The sequence below is a fragment of the Paracoccidioides brasiliensis genome (genome assembly GCF_000150735.1).
Source record: "Paracoccidioides brasiliensis Pb18 unplaced genomic scaffold supercont2.15, whole genome shotgun sequence".
NCBI classification, from domain to species: domain Eukaryota; kingdom Fungi; phylum Ascomycota; class Eurotiomycetes; order Onygenales; family Ajellomycetaceae; genus Paracoccidioides; species Paracoccidioides brasiliensis.
Genome location: NW_011371372.1, coordinates 32,222 through 57,695, shown reverse-complemented (window position 1 = coordinate 57,695; position 25,474 = coordinate 32,222). Strand labels below are relative to the sequence as shown.

The 25,474-nt window shown below is 47.3% G+C and overlaps 12 protein-coding genes across 12 annotated transcripts; 7 read left to right on the top strand and 5 right to left on the bottom strand.

Moving 5' to 3' along the window:
* Window positions 1-261: 261 nt before the first annotated feature.
* Window positions 262-2,082, bottom strand: PADG_08252 (alpha-1,2-mannosyltransferase ALG11; the record flags this gene model as incomplete). The annotated part of the gene is made up of 3 exons (XM_010765242.1): window positions 262-1,500; window positions 1,555-1,690; window positions 1,754-2,082. 3 exons carry the CDS (start codon window positions 2,080-2,082, stop codon window positions 262-264), a joined length of 1,704 nt encoding a protein of 567 aa, XP_010763544.1.
* Window positions 2,083-2,453: 371 nt separating this feature from the next.
* Window positions 2,454-3,536, top strand: PADG_08251 (membrane insertase COX18; the record flags this gene model as incomplete). Its single annotated transcript, XM_010765241.1, has 1 exon — window positions 2,454-3,536. One exon carries the CDS (start codon window positions 2,454-2,456, stop codon window positions 3,534-3,536), a length of 1,083 nt encoding a protein of 360 aa, XP_010763543.1.
* Window positions 3,537-4,356: 820 nt separating this feature from the next.
* On the bottom strand, window positions 4,357-6,322 carry PADG_08250 (type 2C protein phosphatase PTC5; the record flags this gene model as incomplete). Its single annotated transcript, XM_010765240.1, has 3 exons — window positions 4,357-4,468; window positions 4,530-5,543; window positions 5,607-6,322. The coding sequence occupies 3 exons, from the start codon at window positions 6,320-6,322 to the stop codon at window positions 4,357-4,359; spliced, it is 1,842 nt and encodes a 613-aa protein (XP_010763542.1).
* Window positions 6,323-6,756: 434 nt separating this feature from the next.
* Window positions 6,757-8,982, top strand: PADG_08249 (uncharacterized protein; the record flags this gene model as incomplete). Its single annotated transcript, XM_010765198.1, has 2 exons — window positions 6,757-7,639; window positions 7,700-8,982. The coding sequence occupies 2 exons, from the start codon at window positions 6,757-6,759 to the stop codon at window positions 8,980-8,982; spliced, it is 2,166 nt and encodes a 721-aa protein (XP_010763500.1).
* Window positions 8,983-9,781: 799 nt separating this feature from the next.
* Window positions 9,782-10,837, bottom strand: PADG_08248 (uncharacterized protein; the record flags this gene model as incomplete). Its single annotated transcript, XM_010765239.1, has 1 exon — window positions 9,782-10,837. The coding sequence occupies one exon, from the start codon at window positions 10,835-10,837 to the stop codon at window positions 9,782-9,784; it is 1,056 nt and encodes a 351-aa protein (XP_010763541.1).
* A 1,027-nt stretch (window positions 10,838-11,864) lies between these two features.
* Window positions 11,865-12,071, bottom strand: PADG_08247 (uncharacterized protein; the record flags this gene model as incomplete). Its single annotated transcript, XM_010765197.1, has 1 exon — window positions 11,865-12,071. One exon carries the CDS (start codon window positions 12,069-12,071, stop codon window positions 11,865-11,867), a length of 207 nt encoding a protein of 68 aa, XP_010763499.1.
* Window positions 12,072-12,801: 730 nt separating this feature from the next.
* On the top strand, window positions 12,802-14,322 carry PADG_08246 (uncharacterized protein; the record flags this gene model as incomplete). The annotated part of the gene is made up of 1 exon (XM_010765238.1): window positions 12,802-14,322. The coding sequence occupies one exon, from the start codon at window positions 12,802-12,804 to the stop codon at window positions 14,320-14,322; it is 1,521 nt and encodes a 506-aa protein (XP_010763540.1).
* A 976-nt stretch (window positions 14,323-15,298) lies between these two features.
* PADG_12417 (uncharacterized protein) lies at window positions 15,299-16,195 on the top strand (the record flags this gene model as incomplete). The annotated part of the gene is made up of 2 exons (XM_010765278.1): window positions 15,299-15,483; window positions 15,937-16,195. 2 exons carry the CDS (start codon window positions 15,299-15,301, stop codon window positions 16,193-16,195), a joined length of 444 nt encoding a protein of 147 aa, XP_010763580.1.
* A 993-nt stretch (window positions 16,196-17,188) lies between these two features.
* PADG_08245 (uncharacterized protein) lies at window positions 17,189-18,408 on the top strand (the record flags this gene model as incomplete). The annotated part of the gene is made up of 4 exons (XM_010765196.1): window positions 17,189-17,284; window positions 17,405-18,066; window positions 18,172-18,221; window positions 18,284-18,408. The coding sequence occupies 4 exons, from the start codon at window positions 17,189-17,191 to the stop codon at window positions 18,406-18,408; spliced, it is 933 nt and encodes a 310-aa protein (XP_010763498.1).
* A 659-nt stretch (window positions 18,409-19,067) lies between these two features.
* Window positions 19,068-19,807, bottom strand: PADG_08244 (60S acidic ribosomal protein P1; the record flags this gene model as incomplete). The annotated part of the gene is made up of 4 exons (XM_010765237.1): window positions 19,068-19,114; window positions 19,202-19,343; window positions 19,496-19,573; window positions 19,739-19,807. The coding sequence occupies 4 exons, from the start codon at window positions 19,805-19,807 to the stop codon at window positions 19,068-19,070; spliced, it is 336 nt and encodes a 111-aa protein (XP_010763539.1).
* Window positions 19,808-20,221: 414 nt separating this feature from the next.
* PADG_08243 (uncharacterized protein) lies at window positions 20,222-22,086 on the top strand (the record flags this gene model as incomplete). The annotated part of the gene is made up of 7 exons (XM_010765195.1): window positions 20,222-20,595; window positions 20,688-20,712; window positions 20,789-21,067; window positions 21,149-21,315; window positions 21,386-21,599; window positions 21,676-21,861; window positions 21,934-22,086. 7 exons carry the CDS (start codon window positions 20,222-20,224, stop codon window positions 22,084-22,086), a joined length of 1,398 nt encoding a protein of 465 aa, XP_010763497.1.
* Window positions 22,087-22,549: 463 nt separating this feature from the next.
* Window positions 22,550-25,075, top strand: PADG_08242 (aconitate hydratase, mitochondrial; the record flags this gene model as incomplete). The annotated part of the gene is made up of 1 exon (XM_010765236.1): window positions 22,550-25,075. The coding sequence occupies one exon, from the start codon at window positions 22,550-22,552 to the stop codon at window positions 25,073-25,075; it is 2,526 nt and encodes an 841-aa protein (XP_010763538.1).
* Between the last annotated feature and the right edge of the window lie 399 nt (window positions 25,076-25,474).

Here is a 25,474-nt window from a genome sequence, read left to right as displayed (position 1 = left end):
GTTTCACTTTTTTATTTGATAAGCTTGTATATTTTTTTTTCTCTTGCTAAGTATGTAATTCAAACGAATCTGAACCATACATGGACAATTATAGTTTAGATAGGATAGTACACATCAGACAAGAACCAAGGTATGAATGTCTATAGTGGGTCAGCATGCTTCTGTTACGATAGTATTTCGGCCTTCCCATTTCTGATCTACTTTACCAATAGCAATCAACTAACATCCCCAACCCATCCCATCCATCGACACATGCAACATCTAATTCTGCTTTCCCTCCCCGGTTCGCCTCTTTCTCTCTAACGCAATCAACTTCTCCATCTCCCCACCCCACTTCTCCGCAAACACCTCACCCGCAAACCTCCTAGCCGACTCTCTCGCCCGCATCCTCATCGCCACCTTCTCTTCATCAGGAAGCGCCAGCGCCGCCTCAAACGCCGCCGCAAACTCTGTCTCCGTCGTAGCGCGGAAGCCCGTCCCGCCCTCGCCCAGATCAACCACAATATCCTGCTTGGGTCCGCCGGAGTTGTGCACGACGCTAATCAGACCAGCCGCCTGGTACTCGACCACGCCGATGCCAAAGTGCTCGTTCCACATGGCATTTACACCGATGGAGGCGCGGCGCAGATGATCGAGGATCGTTGGCCAGGTGGCGTCGCAGATGAAGGTGGTTGTGTTGCGGATTTTGAGTTCGTGGGCGAGCAGGCGGAGATTATAGATGTGGGTTTCGTCGGGGCTGGAGTGGCGGACGGAGCCAATGAAGATGAGTTGGGGGGATTTTGTGGAGGCTGTGTTGATAGAGGAGGATGTGGAAGGGGAGGACTGCGTGTTCTTCAATTCCTTGAGGAAACGCGCAAAGGCGCGAAGGATTAGAGAGTGGTTCTTCTCAGGGCGGAATTGGGCAATGTAGAGGATTATTGGTTCGCGTGCTTCTCGCTCGTGGGCAAGGTCTATTTCGATTGATTCTAGCTCTGACACCGCTACAGGGGGGAATACGACGGTAGGTTCCTTATATTCTCGCCGTTTTTTCCGAGAGGGGAGCCAGAGGGAGCTGATGTGTGCGGAGGTCCAGGATGAGTTGCACATTACTACATCAACGGTGCCACCAACCCAGCCGTAGAGTTTTGCGAATGCATGCCAATATCGTCGCTTGGCGTATCCTTTCCAGCCGGTCCCCGCACCTGCATTTAAACCTTTTGTACCTGAAGTATCGTCAAGAGAGTCAAGCATATCTGTCGATATTGTAGGGTAGTGGACATATGCTGCAGTCGGAATCGAAGGGAAGAGTAAGTGGCAGAGCGCAAGGACGAATGAATATCCCATAGTGTCAATGAGAATATCCGGAATTAGGAGATGGAAGGCATCGTATCCAAGGATCAATGATCCCACGGACTGTCCAAGGAGAGTAAATCGTGGATACAAGTTGCTGAGGACATATCTGCGTGTTGATAGATATAGGAGTATCACCGTTGGAGGGTAGAGGCGGATATTGAAACGGCTCTACGTTTTACCAATTAGCTAAAAAACATATGGGCACTTAAAAGTTCTACACACTTCGATCTTGTCAAGCATGGTGGTTTTATCCACGTCAATATCACCAGTATATATTGCGCATATAGCTTTTGGCCAGCGTTGCTGCGTGGCTCTTACTGCTGCCCAAAGAACACGCTCGCCTCCGCCACCGGCATTGCTGCGAAACATCGGATCAGTCCATTTGTATCAGGAATGACGACAAATTAGTTTGGCCCCTTACCAGAAAGGATGAAGGAATCCTATGATGCCCTCCCAATCTTCACCCGCAGCGTCCCCATTTGTGGCAGTCCCAATGCCAGCAGTCTCGACCTTTTCCCAGTCATCGTCTTCGTGTTTCAGAGAGATTGACCTTTTTGACTGAAACTCCTCCTCATCAAACCTTACCCGAGAACGGATTAGTTCCCGCTTCCACTGGTATTTCTTTGAAAACAGCCACCCTAACAACCTGAAAACAGAGCGGAAGACAAATGCTGCCAGCCGCGGAGCAATCAGGAAGAGTGTCAGGAGCGTCACAACCGTGGCCACATAGGAGGTGGACGACAGCAGCATTATGGCATGTAGTCGACGGCGGACTGTAGCAATAGATACTGGCAGCTCATAACTGAGAAAAGAGTGGCTCTATCTGGAGAGAGAAAAGGAATAAAGAAGAGCAGAGGGGCAAAAAAGGATGAGGCTGGGTAAAAGTTGACAGCTTCGGAGGATAAATAAGCAAATATGTCACGTGCTAGTCTAGCTTTCGGCGATAAAACTTCCGCATTCTGGGCGACTTTTTCATTTTGTTCGCCGGCTTCAACATATTCAATTCACACTCACTCTTTGTTTTCTCTTGGACTTTCGTGTTCTTTTTATTTGCTACTATTGCCCGTTGAGTGGGCTACGGAGATGCTAAATAGTACGTCGCCCGAGCCGTGAATAGTGTGATGTCCCCCGGGTACGGTTTATCTCTATATGCTTTGCAGACCAGCAGCCGCGGTCTGAGTGCGAACATCTCTCGGATATCATGCCCGGTGAAGCAATGCCCAGTGAGACAGCACTCAATTGCTTATCAGAGGCGCAATTTCCACCCGTCGCGACCTACTACCCAGATAATCTCCACGTCGATTGAGTGTGCCCACGATCTTTTACAATTAGTCCATACCTACAGCGGTCTCCCATGGGTTGCATCAATACCGCTCACGGCAGCGGTTGCGCGGATAGCATTCGGGTTGCCCTTTCATATGTGGTCAATGTCACAGCGAAACAAAAAAATACTTCAAAACCCGGCCATCATTGCATATACCCGTATGAAGAGGAAGAGCATCTTGGATGAATGCTACAGAAACAAATGGTTTCTGCCACCACGAGTTGTGAGCCGAGAAAGCGCGAAGGCAGTAAAGCAGTTCCAAAAGGCCTTGTATAGACGTCATGGACTCCGCTTTGCTTCGTTCATCCCGTTCGCCCCGCTATTACAACTCCCGTTTTGGCTCGCTTTTATGGAAAGTATCCGGTCAATGTCAGGTTGGCAACCGGGTCTCCTAGTCATTCTTCAACAGTGGATTTGTCCAGATGCCGCCAAAGCCCAAGTGCCCGTGGAGCTCTCTCTCTCCACTGAAGGAGCATTCTGGCTCCCTGATCTCACGGCTTCAGATCCTCTATACGTGCTTCCTTTCGCTATTTCTGCCCTTATGTTCACCCATATTACCTGGGGTTCCAAAATTTGCAAGGCAAAGGAACTTCCGATGCTGGCATCACAAGGCAATTTGCAGGGGATATTTTCGTGGGCTATCCAGCGCACTTTCCAAGTAATGTCCATTTGGATTGCACCAGCTTTGATGCATTCAGAAGCCCCCGCGGCTCTGGGCATATATTGGTTAACCACAACCTCCGTTGCAATTATCCAGAGCCGGCTTTTGAAAAAGTTCATGCCCCCCCCGACTGTACCAAAGCCTTGTGAGAGGAAAGATATTGAGAGGATTATCTATGTAGAGAAAGTTTCCCAAGTGCCAAAGCAGGTTAATCTATAGGGGATGAAAATCGGTTTGTGGGAACTCCTGCAACTAGCACCCATCTCCTGGTCAACATCCGGAAATGCGATACCCTAGTGGGAATTGGAGCACGATGTCAAATCACCGGGCATAGGGTCCCTGGGGACAACAGGGTGGGTTCCAGAACCTATTTGCTTTTTTCTTGTTTCGGCTGCACTTGGAAGATAAGATCTTCCCTGCTGCATGTGTTCAACCAGATCGTTATGTTGCTGGTAGATTCTTCGAATAGGCAAGCAAGCCTTAGACACTAGCATCTCCAATTTTATTGTGATCCTCTTTCTTTCATTGGCTTGTAGTACATGCAATTGTTTGGTCAGAGTGGGAGAAAAACACATCCATCTAACTACTTGGGTATTTATATAAGGGATTAACGTAATGTTGTTTTATTACACTATCTCCCACCTGCCATAATTATAGTACTGATCCAGAAACCGAGGAAAGAATGTTCTTGTGGAGAGAAAGACGACTAAAGCTATCATATGGCTGACAACTCTACCCTAAACGAAGATGGAGGGACGGGAGGGACTAGACCATACGAAGAGCAAACCAAGACCACCCACAAAATGAGTTATTGTTAAGGTAAATTGAGGAGGTTCGCGGGTGTAACGATTTAATGGGAAGAACAGAGAAGATGAAATAGCATCCAGAAGACTTGAAATCCGTCTATCCGTAACGCCTTAACCTAACTAGCTAACAGAAAACGGCAAAATCTACAGCGTCCTTATGCAGGTAATGTGGGAAAAAAGCAACGTACCAAAACTGCCAATCGAACTCTTGGGAAATACTGGGTGTGGAAATTCTAGAGCTTGGGTCTCGCCTCAGCTGCCGTGGCGCTGGCCTCGGTGTTTAACGTCACATCACCAGTGCCGGGGCCTTCACCAAAGAAGATGACTTCGACCGTAAGATCATCTCTGGACGTGGTGGGTTAGTGCATTTATAATGGTTTTTATGTGATGAAATAGGCCAACGTACCGATATCGTCTAGAGTATGGGCTTGGAAGAGTAAGCAATGCACAGACCATATCCCGATCTTTCCCCCCCAACGCGTTGCGGATCAAATGAGTAGCTGCGTTCTTGTCCTCTACGATAAATCGCTTGCTGTTAGGGCGGATGTCCCACTGCTGTTGTCGGATAGGGAGTCGTTGGCCACTCGCTTTATCCGTCCCAGCTTGCTCTACAGGTAAGTTCGACCCAGAGCGGAACCAGTTTTGCAACCAATCTTTAGCACCTCCGTCTGAGGCAAGGGAGTGTTGGTGTTCTAGCCATTGTCCCACAAGCCCGACAACTTCCTCGTTGGTGAGCATCTCCCATAAACCGTCCGTAGCCAAGACGACAAAGTCACCGTTGCTAGGTTCAATAGCCGTAGTTGTGATAATGGGTTCAGCTGTCACATACGGCGGAGTTTTCAAAAGGTGATGTGGTGTCCTTCCAAAAAAGTGGCGCTTGATTTTATCCTGCGTTTCACGTGTCCATTTGTAGAATGCGTCACCAAATGCACGACTGGGTTCAAGGTTACCTAATATTCTATCATTGCGGACAACGTTTGGTTCGTCCGGATGCTCCCGACGTAGACGTTCGACTTCTGATTTAGTTGAGCCTGTTTGATCCTCTGAAAGTGGAGTTGCGACCCATTTCCCGCTTGGTGCCCTGCGACCAAGTACTGCTCTCGAATCTCCGGTGCAGGCAACTCGTAACAAATTAGATCTGCTGTCATAGAAGGCAAGAAGAGCACAAGATCCGGACAGTGCAGGCGCGAGAAGCTCTGCTGCAACACGCTTCGAGTTTGATTTCATAACCTTGTTAACGCTTTCATGAACAATTTCGTGATCGAGTCGGACAAAGCCATTTTTCATCGCAGCATTGACGGCTTCCGGTGATGGCAAGATCTTGGATGGACCTGCTGCAGCGGCTTTGTAAGTAGCATTCAATTCGCGCGCAACAAAGGATATCAAGGCCTGACGCAATTTTGCGGACGTAGTCCATCCTCTTTATGTACGGTCAAATATCAGTAATGCGGGGTAGTAGGTATGCTAAATTGTTGTAACTCACGAATGACCGTCAAATACGCCCCAGAACATCCAATCACTGCTTTCGGCACTGCCATGATCAGAAGCAGAGACTGATTGTGGCACTTCTACGATCTTCTCTGCATGGTCGTCTTCGATAGGGTCGTTACTGGGTAACTGAACAACATCATAGCGAACGACACCTCTTCCACGACCAACGAGATAAGACTCCTCATTCCGCCTGAGTTTCTGCGTCGCTTGCTCGGGGGTTAACATCTCCAGTACTTTTCTTCCAGAACAGTCTGTTTCCTTGGAGAGGGGTCGAGTGCCAACAATATTGCTAGCATAGAATTGATCATTCTCCACCAAAAGGGCACGGCGTGTAGTTGTGGCAGTTTCCTCTGGAGCGAAGTTCGTTGAATCTCTTGAAGAAATTCCCCGAGACTGAATCCCCGTGGGTGATACAAGACTGGTGCTCGAGCTTAAAGGGTTTGTGGAAGCGCCAGAGTGCTGGCTCCCTTTGTAAGCGTACCAGGCGCCGGATGCCACTAAGGTCGAAATACAAGCCAGAGAAAAGTTCCGCAGGTGCATGGAGGACTGAACCGTAGCAGGAGTAAAGGCAGTCGCTTTTCCTGTAGAGGAGATAGTTCGCAGCGCTACTGCATAGCTAGGTGTAAAAGGTGCGAGATGGTTCCGTCCGAGGTTATGAAGAGAGGGACAACGTGCTGTTTGCAACACGTGGGAGGCTGCTTGACGCATCGAAACCGTAGGATGCAGAAGCCGGGGAAAAGGGTTTTGGATAGAAAGCCTATCCCCAGTACTCTTTTCAGAGAATAAATGAGAATAAAGAGGGGAGAGATGTTGGTGATAAAGAGAGGGTTGACGCGCGGAGTTGGGAGGTTGAATGCCAAGGCTGTAGTTTACTTGCCAATCATGACTAAGCCAGAGGAACTGGCTGTTTAACAAGGTTCCTAGTTAGGTCGCCGCCTTTGTGTTGCATATAACAGGTGCAAAGTATGCATTTGATTCATCCTAGGACTTTTGGAGTCCACAGATGATAGATATTCTTTATTTTACATTGAGGAGTTGACTGGCTGAACTGTGCTGGTAACTCATGTCTTGTCCTCATCCTTTGTCTCTCTTTGTGACCTTCTAATCTCTGAATAGTTACCTGCATCTCACATCCCGCCTCCATGTCTTCCCGAGCTTTAAGAAAGCTCCAGAAACTTCAAGAACAAGAACATGCAAATGATTCACCGGATGAGCTGGATGACAATTTGCACAGCTTACATAGTTTCCAAAAACTACAACCTAAATTCAATGCGTTTGACTTGCTAGAGAGCCAGGATGCAGAAGACAAATCCGATTCAGAGACCTCAATCCCGGAGCCGATTCAGACGCCAGAAAAGCCTTCTACTCCTTCAAAACCCCTGGATACTAAGAAAAGGAAGAAAAAGAAAAAAGGTGTCAAGAAAGCAGCAAGTCCTATAGAGTCCAAACCCACTGCTGTCCCCCCTGCGGAAGAGTCGGAACTGGATGAGATTGACCTCGCATTAAAAGCTTTGTCTGCCAAACAGCCATTGCGAAATGACGTCGCGCCACTGGACTCGGACCAGAATTCATGGCGCACTGAATTTGGATGTCCATCTGAGGAACCTAATGAACTTCTTGCAATCGATCCGCGACGCCTCAATGCAATCAACGAGATGAAAAAGTTATTCGGCAATGTGGTGTTAGAAAGTACCAACGAAGCTTCTAGTGCAGGAGCAGGGCGAAGAAACAGAAATCAACATCTGGATCTTGGACGGGCGCTGATGGGGCGTTATAACCCTGTGAGTCGTGGGCAGGATCTTGCGGGAGCGACGCTGCGTAAAAATGTCTTGATGCAGGCAAAGGATGAATGGCCGCGGGCGACCAGCGGAGGACTTGGGATGGAGGTAGTGCAGAGCCTTCACTCCGACAGAGCGGAATATAAACTCGTTCATAACAAAGCTTACGAGGATGCTCAAAGGCAGTTTGACCTGTGTGTTGAGTCGATGGAACCGGAGAGAATGATACACCATCTGCAATACAATCGTGAGTTAAGCCCAATTCCAGTAATAATTGCCACATGTCGTGTACTTATGGTTCGAAAAGCGTACCACATCTCAAGCCTGTTACAAGTCTCCGAGATTGCCAAACATCAAGGCGACCATGCAGTCTCAGGAGATCTCCTCGAAAGAGCGTTGTTTACTATTGGCCGCTCGGTCCACTCCTCATTTAGCACTCGCTTAAAACAAGGGAAATCACGATTGAACTTTAACATTGCCGCCAACCGTGAATTTTGGCTTTCAGGCTGGAGATATATCAAGAATTTGGAGATGAAAGGTACATTGAAAACCGCGTACGAGTGGGCAAAGCTACTCCTAAGCCTGGACCCCGGGGATCCGTACTCCATCAATTTGATAATTGATTCTCTAGCTATCAGAGGACGAGAGCAGGATCATTTCATCAAACTATGCTCTCATCCGTATTTTAGTAAACGTTGGCAGAACTTTCTTAATATCCAATGCTCACTTGCGCTGGCCTATCTTCTCCAAGGGAAACCCGTCGAATGTCGTTCACAGTTGCGGAAGGTGATGTCTCATTACCCCTGGGTATTTTGCCGTTTATTTCAGGAACTCAATATCGAGCCCATACCGAAGTCCATATGGGCAGTGCAGCCTCCCAACGAAACGCACTGCTTGTTTTGCGAACTCTACATTGCGAGAGCTAAGGATATCTGGAATACCCCTGAGGCAATCTCTGTTCTCGTCGAGGTTGCAGACACTCTTACTAAATCTAAAGAGGAAGTACAATCTCCTGAGATCACACTGGATATTGCTCGTCATGTCCTGTTGTCAGATATTCCGTCAGTCACCACGCATCTGCCTCACCACTTTTCTGCGGAACGAATGTCGGCCTCAGACCCCCTGCCGCCAGGCCCGCAGATGGATTTGTCGCTAAATACGCATCCCGTGAGGATATTTGACGACGCAAGACAGTTATTCGGGCTCCCTGGAGAAGAGGCCATTGGCGATGTCGAGAACGAGCCGGAGGATTCTGAGGATGAAGAACCACCAGATCGACGTCCAACTGATGGTGATGGTGATGAGGTTGAAGATCAAGCTGATGATGATTTATCATCTCCTGAGGAATATCTTTTCAACCGTGGGCTACAAGATTTGCAAGACTTTTTACTGGTAAATGGGGTAGATCGGGGGAATTGGAATGCTGATGATGACTTAAATCCAGTGACCGTTTGGGTTAGAAGACTACGTCGACTAGACCGGGAGGTCTGGGATTCTGTTATACGCGATGCAGCAGCCGAACTCGACTCACCCCTAGTCGCTGATATACTCTTGGATGAGTTGCAATTGCAGGAAGATGTAAATCGTTGAATCAATTTTTTTATTATTTTATATATATATATTGACTTGTATATCCTTGTTAGTGGTTATTTGTGGAGCTATGGGAAATGGACAGAGGACTAACTAGAATTGACGAAAATTGTACAATTATGTTATGCAATAGTGATCACGAAACAGCTTTTACGCTCATGAGATATATGGATGAAAAGTCGGCCCCTCGAAAACTCAACTAACAGAAAACATAATATATGCACAATGAAATATCTAGGTATATCTGTTCTCCTCCGCAAACGGCCAACCAGAACGCCCCAGCAAGGGAAGGAAAATATTCATCCAGCAATAATAAAAAAGGAATGACAAGAAAAAACATCTCGGCCATAAACCTTATTTAACACCGGACCCCGCACCAAGATTCTAAAAAGAGACCGGGGTCTGTTTATCAATGTCATTATGCCTTATATTGCATGCAAGAGAGGGCTTTTAGATGCTGGACACTCAAGGTGCATTTCAAAGTATGTTCCCACCGCAAGTTCTCCCCCAGTTCCTGTTCTCATGTCAAATAAAGCTTGTCGTTATTCGTCGTCCACTATCTCCTCCACGAGATTCCACTAACGGTTGAGGAGGTAAGGTCAAGCGTATTGACATCCTCTGAAGATAGATCCGTATGTGGCCATATTTGGGGCTGTCGTTCACTAGTTTCTATTCACTCTGTATGTATTCTGAGTGTTGTTTGTCGCATTTTCTACAATCATTTTTTATACCATCCACTCCCCGCCCGTCTGGTGTGTACAGACAGGTTTGTAGAATACATAGCACTTCCCCCAACATATCAGGGATCCTGGATCGGATTTTGGACTGCGTTCTGATTTGGAACCGGATTAGGATTGGATTTTACTGGATTCTTGATAGAATCTGCGAACTGCTTGACAGCAATCCTCTTCGCTTGCTCCTCGAGCGGAAGGGCCTCGAAATCCGCTTTATTCTTATCCCATTCTGCCACGCACTGGGCATTCCAGTTACACGTCTCAACTTCATCAAACATCGGATGCTTATATCTGCGGTGGTTGCTTGGCCATCCGGACGCATGATAGTGATGCTTGACCAGTGCTGTTCTGGTGTTGTGATTTCCCGAATCCGAGTGGCCTTGGCCCGCCGCAAAAGCTTCGACGGTGAGAACAAGAATGCCACCTACGACCTTCGACTCAGCCATATTATGGAATACGTCCCAATTCACCTCGTTTCCTGTCCGATGGCTCATGTCTTCAAGGATCGCATTGGTAAATGCAGAGGGCCCAGTGCCACTGATCACGTCATCGAAGTCCAATGTAAGTTGCGAAATAGGCACGCCCTGCTTTTTGGAAAGTTCGTTGAGCCAGCGAATGATGTTGTCAACCAGTTTTAACATGACAGGGAGGCGAGGTTTGCAAATGAACGTCCACTGGCAGAACGATTGCGACTTGGGTCCGAGGACGGGATGCTTCCTAAACTCCGGTTGATCGATCTCCACACCGATAACCATATCTATGTTCTTCTCATTGAACCTATCCGGAATAAATCTGTCAAGCGGCCTGAGTGCCTCGACATCAATGTCCGCATACACCCCACCCTCCACATACATGATCAGATACCGCAACAGGTCAGCTTTGATGATTCTCGCTGTCAGAGAGCGGTAAACGTATATTATATCTGGGCGATTGAAACCCTTGGGCCCAAAATGCGTCTCAAGATAATATAGATCGTTTTGGTCGGTTAGGACCTCGTATCTATGGGTCGGGTTCTTTGATGTCCAACTCCGGGCACAACGCAGATCTCGTTCCTCAAAGTCGAGCGGATCTACTTTCCATATCTGCCATATCTTCCGCGGGAAGCCGCCTGCAAAATACATGGACGGAGAGAAATCACCGGTGTATTGGCCTGATGACGCAACAGTCGAAAAATATATAATGAGGAGTATAAATGAGATGCAGCCGGATAATAACCTCCGGGTCAGTCTCGGTTTTGCAGCGAGCATATTTCTTTTCCCTTTCACCTCCTTTCTTTTCTTTCCTGCTAACTGTTGACACTTCTCGGTCTGCTGATTTATCCCGTTTTCCCCCTTCCCTTTTTCGGTTGGAAATGGGCGCAAAGAGAAAACAAATTTCATGGACGGGGAAGGGGAAAAGACTGCATTATTGAATAATTTCTATACACATATCATTTCTTGGTTTGTCTGTCATCCAAAAAAGAGAGAAAATGTTTAGAAGAGGAGGACAAAGGAGGGAAATGAGAGGGAAAGAGGATGGGAATATGGTTAGAGAGGAAAGGCGAGAGAAAACTCCAAGCTACAACTTAAGTTTAGTTATTCTTTCTGAAAGCCGAGCACAAGGAAAGAATCGATAAATGTACGACCCGGTAGTCAATATTCCCTACTCGTTACCTTATGCCAAAGGAAGAAGAAGCCAAGATAATCGAAATCCGTTGAAAAATACGATGGTAAATTACACAGCTCTTCCAGGCCAGACCAAGCTCGATCTGGGGTTCCATGTATGCCCGTCGTTGCTCGTTATAAGCTTATTGTGGAAAGCATGCTTAATAGCCAAAGGCTGAGCCTAACATGCGGCATTTGTTCAAGCAAGTAATACAGGGTTTTCTTCTGTTCTTTAGTTTCTCCAAAATACAGCCACCAGCGGAGACACCAGACAAGAGAGAGCAGGTAGAACACGCCGAGGATGATCACGTATGAGAATGAAGGCAGTCTGCATGTCTCAAACATTGCCTCCTTGTGAGAGACACCGTCGTTGTAACTTCGACCTGCTTTCTTGCATGTGAAATACTTGGGAAATTAAGAGGCAATATCTTTGAGCGTGGCTCATAGTCTCATCTTCAGAGGAGTAACTCCGCTATGAATATTCAAGCTGGATCGAACATCGCAATCATAACAATAACTCGGCATCTTCACGGGCATGTCCAACTGTCGTCCACACGAACGAACCAAAAAATGGACTTTTCGACCTCTTGGGAGGCGGACTGAGTCTTGCTGATGCTCCACGAAATACGCTGTCTGACCACTCGAATGTGCGGCCCCATATCTCAGCTACCCCTCCTCCAAGATCCCACCCCAGAATGTTCGGCCTTGGCATAGTTAATGTTGCCACAGCTGCGTTCTCATGTGAAAGTCTGAAAGGCTTTTCTCTCTAGTCTCTTCCGGCGAAACCATCCCGCTTAATTTTTATATCCAGTTGGCAAATGGGTGTTTCTGGGACGATTGAATCACGTTTTACGACATTATTATTAACGACGTCCATTTTCATCATCGAGGAGGCCTGTGAAATGGCATTATTGTTGGTCGAATATCCAGATGTGATATGGAGATTGTCTGTATGATAATTACAGAGCAATAAGAAAATGGTTCGGCCCATTGTACCTCAGTTTCCAGGCTAAGCTGGGGAGGGAGGAGAAGCTCCCATTCTTTGCGTCCCTGCGCTGTGATCCATAAGCAGTCCACCTCTTTGACCCCGGATCCTTGATGGACTTTGCTTTGCCGAACCCCCCAGCTCCACCTCCACGCCCAGCACAGCTTGAATTTTGATTTTAGATTTCTTCATTGTCCGAAAATCCCCCCAAGAAAATAACTCCTCCTCCGGAACAGTCTGGAATCAGCTTTCCTAATGTCTGGCTCCCAATATTTTTGGTTAATTCTCTTCCATTTCTTCCCATAACTATTAAATTTGATGCGAATCATCATACCCACAAGTAAAAGCTGAATAAACAGAGGTCCGCTACCGGATTGAGATGTTTTAGAAAAAATAAAGGTCACCCAACTAGTCCCCGCCTTTTGCGCCCGTATACTTCCCAATTTCCATCCAGATGATGTCTCCTGGTGGTGGGCAAGAGGGCTTCTTGGGAAATGGGAACTGGGAGGAAATAACACCTGAATGGCGGCCCATCAGTGTTCAAGCATCGGATACCACAAAGGAGTGGGCAAAACTCGTTCGGCCAGCCGGATTATGGAAGTCTGCTACATCGCGCAGAATTGGGAATGGAGGTGGAGGAGGAGGACCAGGCGGGCGCCGCACGGCATATCTCGACGGCATAAGAGGTTTTGCTGCCTTCCTAGTATACTGCGGACACCACCAGCTGTGGACGCACGAGATGATGTCAGCCGAGGAGATATTCGAGAATGCGTTTGGTTATAAAGGACGTTTTTATTTTGCTTTGTTGCCTGGCATCCGAGTGTTCTTCTCTGGTGGCCATTTCGCCGTCAGCGTGTTTTTCGTGTTGTCTGGATATGTATTGGCAGCGAAACCGTTGAGTCTGATGGTTGATGGCGACTATGTGAAATTAGGGGAAAATATAGCCTCTTCGTTGTTTCGACGCTGGTTGCGGCTGTTTCTACCCGTCATCGCCACAACGTTTCTATACATGACTTCGTGGCATGTGTTGGGTATCCGCACGGAGCCGAAGCCGTGCATGACTTACCGCGAGGAGCTGTGGAATTGGTATTCCGAGTTCAAGAACTTTAGCCACATTTTCAGAACTGGCAGTGACCCTTGGTTTTCGTACAACTTCCATGTGTGGTCGATCCCCGTCGAATTCAAGGGCTCGATGCTCATTTACACCTCGTTACAGGCATTTTCGAGATGTACGAGGAATGCACGGTTATGGTGTGAAGTAGGACTGATTTTCTACTTCATGTACATCACAGATGGAGCGCATTTTTCGCTGTTCGTGGCCGGAATGCTTCTGTGTGACCTCGATCTGCTCGCCCGCAACAACAACCTACCATGCTTCATTGCAAATATGGAGCCACATAAACGAACACTCGCCTACATAGCTCTAGGCATCAGTATCTACCTAGGCGGAGTCCCCTCACAAAGTGCCGATATCCAAGTCCTTAGGTCGTCCCCAGGGTGGTACCTCCTATCCTTTTTCAAACCCCAGGCCGTCTTCGACTACAAATGGTTCTTCCTGTTTTGGGCCGCCACGTTAATCGTCGCGGCAATCCCACGCATACCAGCATTGAAATCCTTTTTCGAGACGCCCTTCAATCAGTATCTCGGTCGCATATCGTTCTCTTTCTACCTTGTGCACGGACCAATCCTTTGGACGCTTGGTGACCGAATATACGCCGCAACTGGTTGGTTGAGAGAATCTCATGCCGTCAATTTACCGGGATGGATTAACCGATTTCCACTGCCAAAAGTCGGTCCACTTGGCCTGGAATTGGCATTTCTCCTCCCACAGTTGATTCTTCTGCCGCTTACACTGTGGCTGGCAGAAATCGCAACAAGACTCATAGACGAGCCTAGCGTGAAATTGGCCCAGTGGGCATACTCTAAAACTCAACCCTCATCATCACAGCAATCGTGTACTGTCAATGTAAAATTATGAACCCGCATCGAATTTAGCGTCTTCCTCTTTCGGGTTTTATTATTAGGGCTGTTTTCTGGTATAGTTCTTTGTTTTAGCAGGGGATGGGGGACATACTTTTCTAGTTTTCTTTGTGCACTCAAATAAAAAAAGTAATTAGTTACACAGTAACTAGCTTACTAAAATTAACCAACAATAAAGAAATAAGTTTTGGGAGATGGAGAAACTGCAATTTAGCGATTCTTGCGGGTTCACTGACTTTTGATTCAAGAACTGTACCCCACCTTTGGGTCGCTGAAGCTCTTCAAAGCTTGAAAGTATCCTCTTTGCGGAGCAGAACGCCGTAAGGTCTCGATAATTCAATTGTTGGTTTGCTGTTACCGAGGTAGTAGAAGCAACAAGCACTTGTGGGGTACACATGCATCCAAAAAGGGATCTTCTGGGACCTGCCACTGGCTGCCAGGCACAGGTTACCGCTAGGTTTGTTCTTCGTGACCTGGTCGTTCCGTGCATCCATCTCGGGGGTATCCCTGCTAACTAGCAGGAACCGCACATGTTACCGTATGTGATTCAACCGGGACAGGGCAGGCGAATAAAATACGGCCATGGATTGGAGGCTAATAAGTATTGTCACAATCACTTTGGGCAAAAATGTTGAGGGCATAAACCATCGGTCGTGCGAAAAGCCTTGAGCACGAATAAAAGACGCTTGTAATATTACATCTAATGGGGAAACGAAAAATGCACGGGAATGAGGGAAATATTACACGAGGGGGAACAAATGCCTAGATCCAATAAGATGTTGCTGGCCACAACATCAATCCCCGCAGTCTTGAAATCCTCAATTCCAAATCCAATGATCAGCACGTTATCGATGTAGCCATGATATCTGTGACCATGTGTTTCCAGCTCATGGATGCCACGTAGAACATTTCTGTCTGATTTCATGACTGCAAGGCTGCCGGTCTGAGCCAGGTTGACTTCTTTCCCTACCCTCATGGATGATCCACATAGGCTTGGACGAAATCCCGTGAATGGCAAACAGCGACGACTGCTGGAAGGGCATGGCGTAGGGCTCATAGGTGCTGTGAAACGAGCAGAACTTCTGGTGCTGGAAGATGGTGAAAATGAAAGTATTGGAATCGTTGGGTTGGCAGAGAGGGGTCTGCCCGGTTGCAGAGGGTGATAGATAAGGAATTTGTGGCCTGGCGGATGGATTCAAACTCCAGCACAACTTTTGGGCATATATTTCTCCATACATTGCTGATCATTGAGATCTGATAGAGATGGTAGATCTTGCGAGACCGTGCCACTCTAGTCCAGTTTCGCAAACACACGTTGTGATGTGACGTCGTAGTGAAATGTACATTTGCCCGTCACTGTTCCAGAAGACGAACCAATTCTTTTCAATTGCGCCGTATGGTTTTAATCTGTGAAGCTCTGTTGCGTTTCTGAACCCGTTCCGCGCAAAAGGCTCGCACTTCCAATCCACCAGCATTCTGAAGTACTGCATCCACTGTCCAAAGCAGTATATTCCGAGTTCGATCCATATACGGCGTAAGGCGCTCTGGCCATCGCTGTTTGCCTTTTCAAGCAATGCATTCTCTCTTTGAGTCGCTGCTAGCTCTAGCAAAGCTATCAGGAGCCCAGGACGAAAGAGCTCAATCGTCAGGAAGAGGGTAAGCAGTGTGCCAAGAGTGGACACGGTGCGCTCGAGGTTTTACGCAGCATCGCCTTCGAGGCAATATGTGTGTACGAACAGTACAACAGTAGCCAGAATGAAGCTCCTCATCCGGGACATGGTCGTGCAAAAGCCATTGAAGATGGGTATAATGTGATTTGTACATTGACATCGCAAAGGGAGAACAGCGGGCTGCATGTCAAGTATTTCTGACTTCCTCACCACTGCCCCTTGAGGGACACAGAAATGCGGGATTGGGACAGGTTTTAGGTTATCCCCGCTGGAGAAATGAAATGAGACAACCTTGATCGGCTGGGCCGTCTGCAGTTGAGCCTTGTGTTGCAACCGGGATGACAACAATGATGACACATGAAACGGTGCACGATGGTATTGCCGTACTTGAACAGCACGTAATTCGGAGGAAATAATGGTATGGCCGTTGGTATCAGTATAACTAACTAGTTAGTTATCAGGGTATTATTAGGTAAGATACACCAACCAGTCCTAATGCGAAGAGAGCAGATGAATGAGGTCCCTGATGGCCATTGACGCGATTCAGATTAATTCCAAGCTCAAAGGAAATAAATAAAAAGAAAAGGATTAAAGCACAAGCTTTGAACGAGGAGGCCAATCCCAATGCTTCCAGAGACACGTTGCAGCGTCGGACCTAGGGTTATAGGCTAGCTATGGTCTCCCTAAAGCTGCCCTTCAGGCTGTCATTGGAGACAGACGGAAGAATCAGGTAAACAGATCGAGGAAGAAATAGAATATTGCGATGAACGCACCTACGGAGTGGTTTCCATGCTGTTTTCCCTTCACCGTCATTGAATTTAATTCAGCATCAACCAACCGACCTTGAAAGTTTTCAAAGTTGGGACCCAGTCTTCTTCTGGAAACCTTATCAGCACGTCACCAATCACATTAGTTACACAGGTTTGTGTATCCTTTTCCTCGTAGTTCTTTTTATTAATCGCCATCTTTTTTTGAACTGTTGCTCCCCTCAAACTGAATCAAGGGCCAGATATTTTGCTATATTTATCTCAACTGCCAAGTAGTCCGCACACTGGTGGATCAGTGCAACTAACTATCCAATTCAGGTCTTAATGTGCATTAATTTTAACCTCACCAAGTCTCGCCTCCTTCCATGACTCAATCAGCCTTCTCACTTCTTTACATTGTTGAATATATGGTATCGACATTGCAGCCATGTTTGTACTTGCTGATAGTGTCCCGCTGACAGCCCGTGAAGTGGCCTCTGGGGTGCTGGGCTCAATTTGTCTGGCCTGCTGGATCTTCCTACTGGTATGTAAACTGGCACCCCTATCAACGCTTTTATATTACCCCATAAAACGGCATCCAGCTTCAATTAGGAAGGGAAGAAACAGAAAGAGTATAGATAAATAAAACCAACACAACAACCAGGTCCCCCAACTGATCGAAAACTACAAAAACGGTTCCGCAGACGCCGTCTCCCTCGCCTTCCTCTTTGTCTGGTTCATCGGGGACATCACAAACCTGATCGGGTCCCTCTGGGCACAACTCGTTCCGGTCATCATCACCATCGCCATCTACTTCTGTCTCGCAGACGGTATCCTCATAAGCCAATGCATCTACTACGACCACCAAAACGCGCGCAGGGATGCCGCCGCCGCCGCCCATGAACGCAGCGGTTCCGATTATCGCACCCTATCCAGCGCAACGGCGGGCTCAGTATCAGAAGCGGAGTCCGATGCGATGGACCCCACCACCCCGCTCCTGTCGCGCCGCATGAGTCAGAATCTGGCCGCTTCAGCTTTGGTTGCTGTGGCGTCGAGGAGGAGGAGGAGGAGGTCGACGGAGTCCATGCGGAGACGGCGCTCGAGCCACTTACAGGATTCGTTGACCAAGATTCTTGAGGAGACGGAGCCCAGGAATGCGTGGGCGAGGAACTCATTGAGTGTTATTGGTATCTGTGCTGCTGGGGCGGCTGGATGGTTGATTGCCTGGCAGTCTGGCGTATGGCATCCGACATCTGACGAACATTCGGGACAAACGGTGCTTGGGGCACAGGTGATGGGGTATGTGAGTGCGGTTTGTTATCTTGGGTAAGTCGCTTTATGGGAGAAGAACCTCTCAATCATCATGGGGTCATTTGTTTTCTTGATTATTTGTTTGAAGTATTGCTAAGGGGACCTGAAACGAATGAACAGTGCGAGGATACCTCAGATCATCAAGAATTTCCGGGAGAAATCATGCGAAGGTATGTCCAGAGCAATTACACTGCGTTACCAATATCTCTATCTATCGCTTTGTGTTGAGCAGACAAAGCTGATCGCTATCGCAAAAGGCCTTTCTCTACTGTTCTTCATATTATCTCTCGTGGGAAATTTATCATATGGCGCTGGGGTAAATTTTTCATCATTCCAATTCCCGACTCACCACCGTGACGAAGATTATGAACTAACAAAGTATTTGTTTTGCCCTGTTTTCAGATATTATTTCACTCTACCGAAAAACGTTACCTTCTTAAAAATCTTCCATGGCTCATCGGGTCCCTCGGGACCATGTTTGAAGATGCCCTGATTTTTGCACAGTTCCGGATATATTCAGTACAGGATAACGCTTCTTCGGCTATAATATGAATGTCCCATTGTATTCCTTGTCTTCTTTTTATATTACCTCCTATATTATTACCATGGAGGCGTATTTTTATCGATTCAACAAAAGTTACCAGTCGTGCGGGACATTGGGAGAAAAGATTCGTTTCACTTTTTTTTTTAATGTATTGACCAAGATGAGTATCATGGCGATGACCACATGACATGAAAATCTACCTTGAAGGTATATCATATTGATATAATGAAAGGGAAAAAACGAAAGAAAATCAAGAGAAAATCAACCACCGATTATCATCCGGTCCAGCCCTCATTGAAATTCAATCCTCTTAATGAACTTAGTATGGGGGAGGGTGTGCTCGCAAAAGCACCGCAGCTGTGCATCCCTTTCGTTACCTGTTTTTCTCTCCTTTATCGCAATATGAGTACACGCCAAAGGCGGTCGGGGAAAGGGTGGAAGGAACCAATACGCCAAGAAAAAGAAGATTCGTTTAGTCGAAAAGACCGAAGCCCATGTCCTCGTCGGACTCCTCCTTCTCTGCAAAAATTGGAAAAAGAATATATTAGCCAAATCTGCACTCCGGTAGCACGGTAGCATAAGAAGAGCTCATTGGCAAAGACCTACCTTCTTCCTTCTCCTCAACTTTCTCCTCCGCAGCCGCGGCGCCGCCAGCAGCAGCTGGGGCGTTTCCGGCGGCAGCGGGAGCGGCACCACCGCCCGATCCAACGTTGAGCAGAATATCCTTCACATTCTTGCCTTGCAGAGCCTTTTTAACGAAAAGTTTCACCAGGTTAGCCTTAGTTTTGTTCACCAACACATTCCTTTAATTTCCACCCGATTAAATAGAATACTGCAGAGAGAAATCGGAATTTTGCGCCATCGGACATATCGTGTAGACTGGGGTAGTATGGTATGTACCTTGGCGAACAGAGAGGACCAGATGGGCTCAACATCCTCGACATTCGCGGCTTTCAGAATGGATTGGAGCTTCTCGGACTATATATGCCAACCCAAAAAGCAAAACCGAGTCAGCACGCATCATATTGTTTTCAAGATAACTCATCCTCCACATTGTATCCAAAATGAGTTTTCCCTTCTTCCTCTCTCATCCCCCCCGCTTCCCCCTCTATTCCATATCTATATCCGGATAAAAACACGTACCGTGATGTCAACGCCGTCATCGGCCAGGATCAGGGCGGCATAGGAAACAGCGAGCTCGGAGTTAGACATTGTGAGAGGATGTCCCGGAGCAGACGGATACTGTGTTGGAGGGAGAATGTGAAGTTGAAGGGAATTGATTCCTTATCGTTGGCGTCGATGTCGTTCGTTTGCCCGAACGGTTGTGTGGAAAATAAACCCTCGCTTAACAAGGCTGATATGGCCCGTGCACTCGGCGACATCACGTGGTTTTTATTCAGCCCAATCAGGAAGGTGGAACATAGTTATTGGCCCAACGTTAAGAAGGTAATGATACAACATGCATACTGTCCATACAACGATAAACATCAACATCAACGTCCAAGGTTAACCATTTTACTTACCACTATTCTCTGTCTTTCATTTTTGCTATACGGACCCAATCATTCGTGCTTGAGAGGGAGCTTGTGCCAACTCTGGAATACACTATCAAACCAATTGGCAGATATGGCTGATTCGCCCGCCGTATCAGTCCCTCTCGACCCGAGAGAACAGCCTATCTTGGACCGGCTCTTGGTGATTCGTGACGCCCTCTTGCTTCTTAAACAGGATAAATCGAGATATATCAAGTCTCAAGACGTGCTGTACTATCATGACCAGGTGGTTGAGCAAGTCCAGAAGTTGAACAGCATCCGTTCGGACAATCAACTACAACATAATCGAGGTTCGCCCCATCCCCATATTCCAACTTTTGGCCCTTGCACAGGTGCAGTTAGTCTGATATGTGCTCATGTCGCAGTTGATAATGTTCTGGATGATTGCTTCCAGCTGATTTCTTTGCTATTTCTTACTGTCGGGAGGAATAATGAAGCGCCTGCAGCGTAAGTATCACTTTTTATACGTGGGCTTCTATTCGGTATTGTACGTTGCATTGCATCCAGACGAATGCTGATATATTTGATCAAACCCACAGATATGCAATGGCTTCCACAATTAAGGTAATACCAAGTCGACGACTTTCGATAATGCATTCTCGTGTTTTTCCTCATTATCTAACTAATATTGTTCCTCCAGCGCCTGCTCGACCATCTAAAGGAGGCTGCATTTTTCAGCCAGAAGGACTTGGATTCGATCTCTAAAACTCTAGATACAATGCAAGGAAACATTGATCGAGGGAAAGATACATATTCAACTGATCTATTGAAGCTTTTGGGAGTTCGTTTGGAAACCTGTCGAAAACTGTTAGGAGAGCTACAACATGACCTTTCCTTCTTGTCGCCCGAACTCGTCCCGACCCACGAGATTTTGGTATCCATTTTAAGATCCACATCTGCCGCAAACACGCGGTCAAAGGTAGCTCTTTTTCCATGTCTGTCAGACATAATAAAAGTGCGGAGGGCTAAGCTGATTTTGGATGGCCGTGAAATATAATAGTTTTCGTATTCTGAGGTCTTGACCTTCCAGGAACAACTGAAGGGTATGAAAGCCTCTATGAAAGATGGTAACTTTTTGGGCCCTGGTGACTCCATCCCTGCCGGCCAAGGGATTGTTAAAGTTTTGTTGGAAAGATGTCTGAATTGGGTAGAAATTGTTCTCGAAAGGTATGATAATAACGGCGCTCAAACATGCCTTGCGGCATGGAATCAGATTTAACCGAATTACGTTTTCTAGACAGGGTCGAATCGACGAACGATTCAAGGAGTCTTACGATAAGCTCCTGGAGATCCGAAACCAGCTCGACCGCCTTGCTATGACCCAGGCCTGGTCACTACGGGAGACCGATTTATTTATGTACCAAAGAAAATTAAATATGTTTGACGAATCTCGAGTTGATGGGAACTTTCTTGACAAGGATGGGAAGCCGGCTGATATTCATGCTCAAAGGGTAGGCCTCCAACCGCAACCTACTGACAAACTTTGGGAGTTGAGGAAATTTGACCGCTGTTTTTCTCGCTACATAGACGCTTTTGTATCTGATTCGGCGGAGCTATGCGTTAATATACGGCTTGCTTATTTCGTCTGAGCCTGTTTCAGAAGCTCTCTTACCAATTTATAATCAACTTCAAACTCTGAGGAAATGCCTTCTTGAAGTTAAGGACTCAGGGGGGGTTTCTAATTCAAGAGAGCTTTACCCATACAGTATGAAGGTTAGTTGCTCTCCCTTCCTATTTATGGAAATTGATGGGTGGTATTTGTCCAAGTTGCTAACTATTTGCCAGCTAAACTCCATCGACAACATGAGAATCGATGGAAAATTCTATGTGGGGAATGATCTACCTGAAGGTCAAGGTAGCGTTAACGAACTTCTTGCACAATGCTATGATCTCTGCTATGAATTGAGAGCCCAATCGGAAGAAACTGCCGAAAGCTAATGAGATGAAAAACCATTAACGTTGAAACCCGGTTTGATATTTAAAAGGTTCCTTTTGGGGGGTCATATTTCGTCCCATTTTGTTTCATTATAGCATATCTGCTCTGGCGGTTTATTCCACGTCATGGGAACTACCCAGGTTTCTGTTTTTTTGATATGGTACTTTCGCATTCAGTCATTTAATGTACAATGGAATTGTATCATAATACATTCCTGGTATATAATAGTCAATCATATCTGATCGTCTTGTTATGCATGGGCATCTTCGATTCCTCTGTGGAGCAATCCTAAGTTATGTATTTCTCCATAGAATTTCTGTGACAGGTTGCCTTGGGCCGAAACTGGGATTAGTCAGCTTGCTCAATTGCCATCCAGCCAATCAACGTCAACTTAAACCCTTTACTCGCTCGTTCCTCGGTGCAGTATTATAGACTCCTGAGTCCCCCGTCCTTAACCCCAAAACGATGCTCAAGGAAGAAACAATTACATTTCCTGCCAAAAATTGTTGCGGATATCTCCAAGATGATGCGGCAGTGTTTCTGCGGCAGGGCATCTATCTCGCACAAGGTCAGTTCTCATGCCGAAAATCCAGATCCCTCAGTATTTTAAACCGACATCCTTCCATAATCCAGGTTGCACAAAGCCGGCCATTAAGAGCTCGCGGCCTCGCGACAGAGGCCCAGCCTTATGCTCCCTCACGCTCCCCACCGTATCCCAAAATTCTAAACAATTTCCGTGAGGTACGACGGGTTCTGGGAACTGAGCGATCTCTCACCCTGGCCGAAAAGATCCTCTATTCGCATCTCGATAATGTTGAAGAGTCTCTTCTCTCCGACACCCTGAATGGCAAAAACATCCGTGGCCAAGCCAATCTGAAGCTGAAACCAGATCGCGTTGCAATGCAGGACGCTTCGGCGCAAATGGCTCTGCTGCAATTTATGTCCTGCGGACTCCCCTCGACTGCTGTCCCGGCTAGTATCCACTGTGACCACATGATTGTCGGTGAGAAGGGAGCTGATGTTGATCTCCCCTCATCAATCCAGGGGAATAAAGAAGTGTTTGATTTCTTGGAATCTGCTGCGAAAAAATATGGCATTGAGTTTTGGCCGCCTGGCGCGGGGATTATACATCAGACTGTTTTGGAGAACTATGCCGCTCCTGGCCTGATGATGTTGGGTACGGACAGTCATACGCCGAATGGGGGTGGATTGGGTACCATTGCCATTGGAGTTGGTGGCGCTGATGCTGTTGATGCGCTGGTTGATGCGCCTTGGGAACTGAAGGCGCCAAAGGTGCTTGGTGTTAGGCTCGAGGGCAAGCTGTCTGGTTGGACGGCGCCGAAAGATATTATTTTGCATCTTGCTGGGAAGTTGACGGTTCGTGGTGGCACTGGGTTCATTATTGAGTACCACGGTCCTGGCGTTGAGACGTTAAGTTGCACTGGAATGGCCACCATTTGCAACATGGGTGCTGAAGTTGGAGCAACCACATCGCTTTTCCCCTTTTCACCAAGCATGGTGCCATATCTACGGGCTACTAATCGAGGCGATATCGCTGAAGCTGCAACGGTTATTGCATCGTCTGGACCTCAGAACTTGCTACGTGCAGATACTGGCGCGGAATATGATCAGCATATTACCATTAATCTCTCTACCCTCGAGCCACACATTAATGGCCCGTTTACTCCTGATTATTCCATACCTCTTTCCTCATTTGCAAAGACAGTTAGGGAGAACAAATGGCCTGAAACTTTTGGTGCTGGTCTTATTGGGAGCTGCACAAACAGCTCCTATGAGGACATGACTCGTGCAGAGGATCTTGTCAAGCAGGCATCCGAAGCCGGCCTGAAACCGAAAGCGGATTTTTTCATCACTCCAGGAAGTGAGCAGATTAGAGCTACCTTGGAACGCGACCAGACGCTGAACACTTTCTCGTCTGCTGGGGGAACCGTCTTGGCTAACGCCTGTGGGCCTTGTATCGGTCAATGGAAACGGACAGACGGCGTGGACAAGGGCAAAAGCAACGCAATCCTAACATCATACAACCGTAACTTCCGCGGGCGCAATGACGGAAACCCTGCAACAATGAACTTCCTTGCATCCCCCGAAATTGTCACCGCAATGTCATATGCAGGTCGCACCACTTTCAACCCCATGACCGACTCCATCCCCACCCCGAGCGGAAAACCTTTCCGGTTCCACCCACCAACCGGCTTCGACCTTCCCAAGTTAGGCTTTGAGTCAGGGAACCCAGCCTTCCAGCCAACCATCGCACCCCCATCTCCCACCTCACCCGTCGTGATCTCCCCAACCTCAGACCGCCTCGCCATCCTCGAACCCTTCCAGCCCTTCCCACCAAACAACCTCACCTCTCTCCGTGTTCTCTACAAAGTTAAAGGACAATGTACGACCGATACCATCTCCGCCGCCGGCCCGTGGCTCAAATACAAAGGCCACCTCCCCAACATTTGCGCAAACACGCTGATTGGTGCCATCAACGCCGCCACAGGCGAGACAAACGTTGCTTACGATCTCGATGGCACAACCTACTCTATCCCAGACCTCGCAGCCAAATGGAAGGCAGCGGGAACCGAATGGCTCGTTGTCGCAGAAGATAACTACGGCGAGGGCAGTGCTCGTGAACATGCTGCTCTGCAACCGCGGTACCTGGGTGGCCGTATCATTGCCGCTAAGAGCTTTGCGCGCATCCACGAAACGAATTTGAAGAAGCAAGGTGTTGTGCCATTGACGTTTAAGGATAAGGCTGATTATGATCGGATTGATGCCTGCGATTCGGTTGATACGGTGGGTCTGTATGAGGTGTTAACGAGTGGGGGCCAGGGGGTGGTGAGGTTGAGAGTAACTAAGAAGGATGGAAGTGAGGTTTTTGAGATACCAATGAAGCATACGCTGAGCAAGGATCAGTGTGGTTTTATACTTGCTGGGAGTGCGTTAAATTTATTGGCGAAGAAGGCCAATAAATCAAAGTGATTGAGTGGGCGAGTTGCGCTGGGTTTAAATAAGGAAGTTCAGAGAGGATTGGAAAAGCGTTAAAGGGGATTTCAACAATATTTTTCTGGACTAAAGTTTTCATCGAGTGGTCAGATTCCTTACTGTGTCGGGACATTGTCTTCTTATTTCTATCTGTCTTGGGCGATGGAATTTCTTTATAATTTTTATTTTTATTTTTTTATTTTTCATTCACCTCCTTCGGCTGCGTTTCCTTACAATATCCCCCAATTTTTGAAAGTTACAAAGATTTCCAATAGATCTGTATGCATGATATCATTACCACCTATTATCTATCAAAGCCTATTATGCACTGTCATACCCCGTATTTCACGTGTTGGGCGGCCTGCAACCAGCGGAACCCCTTCATATACAGATACA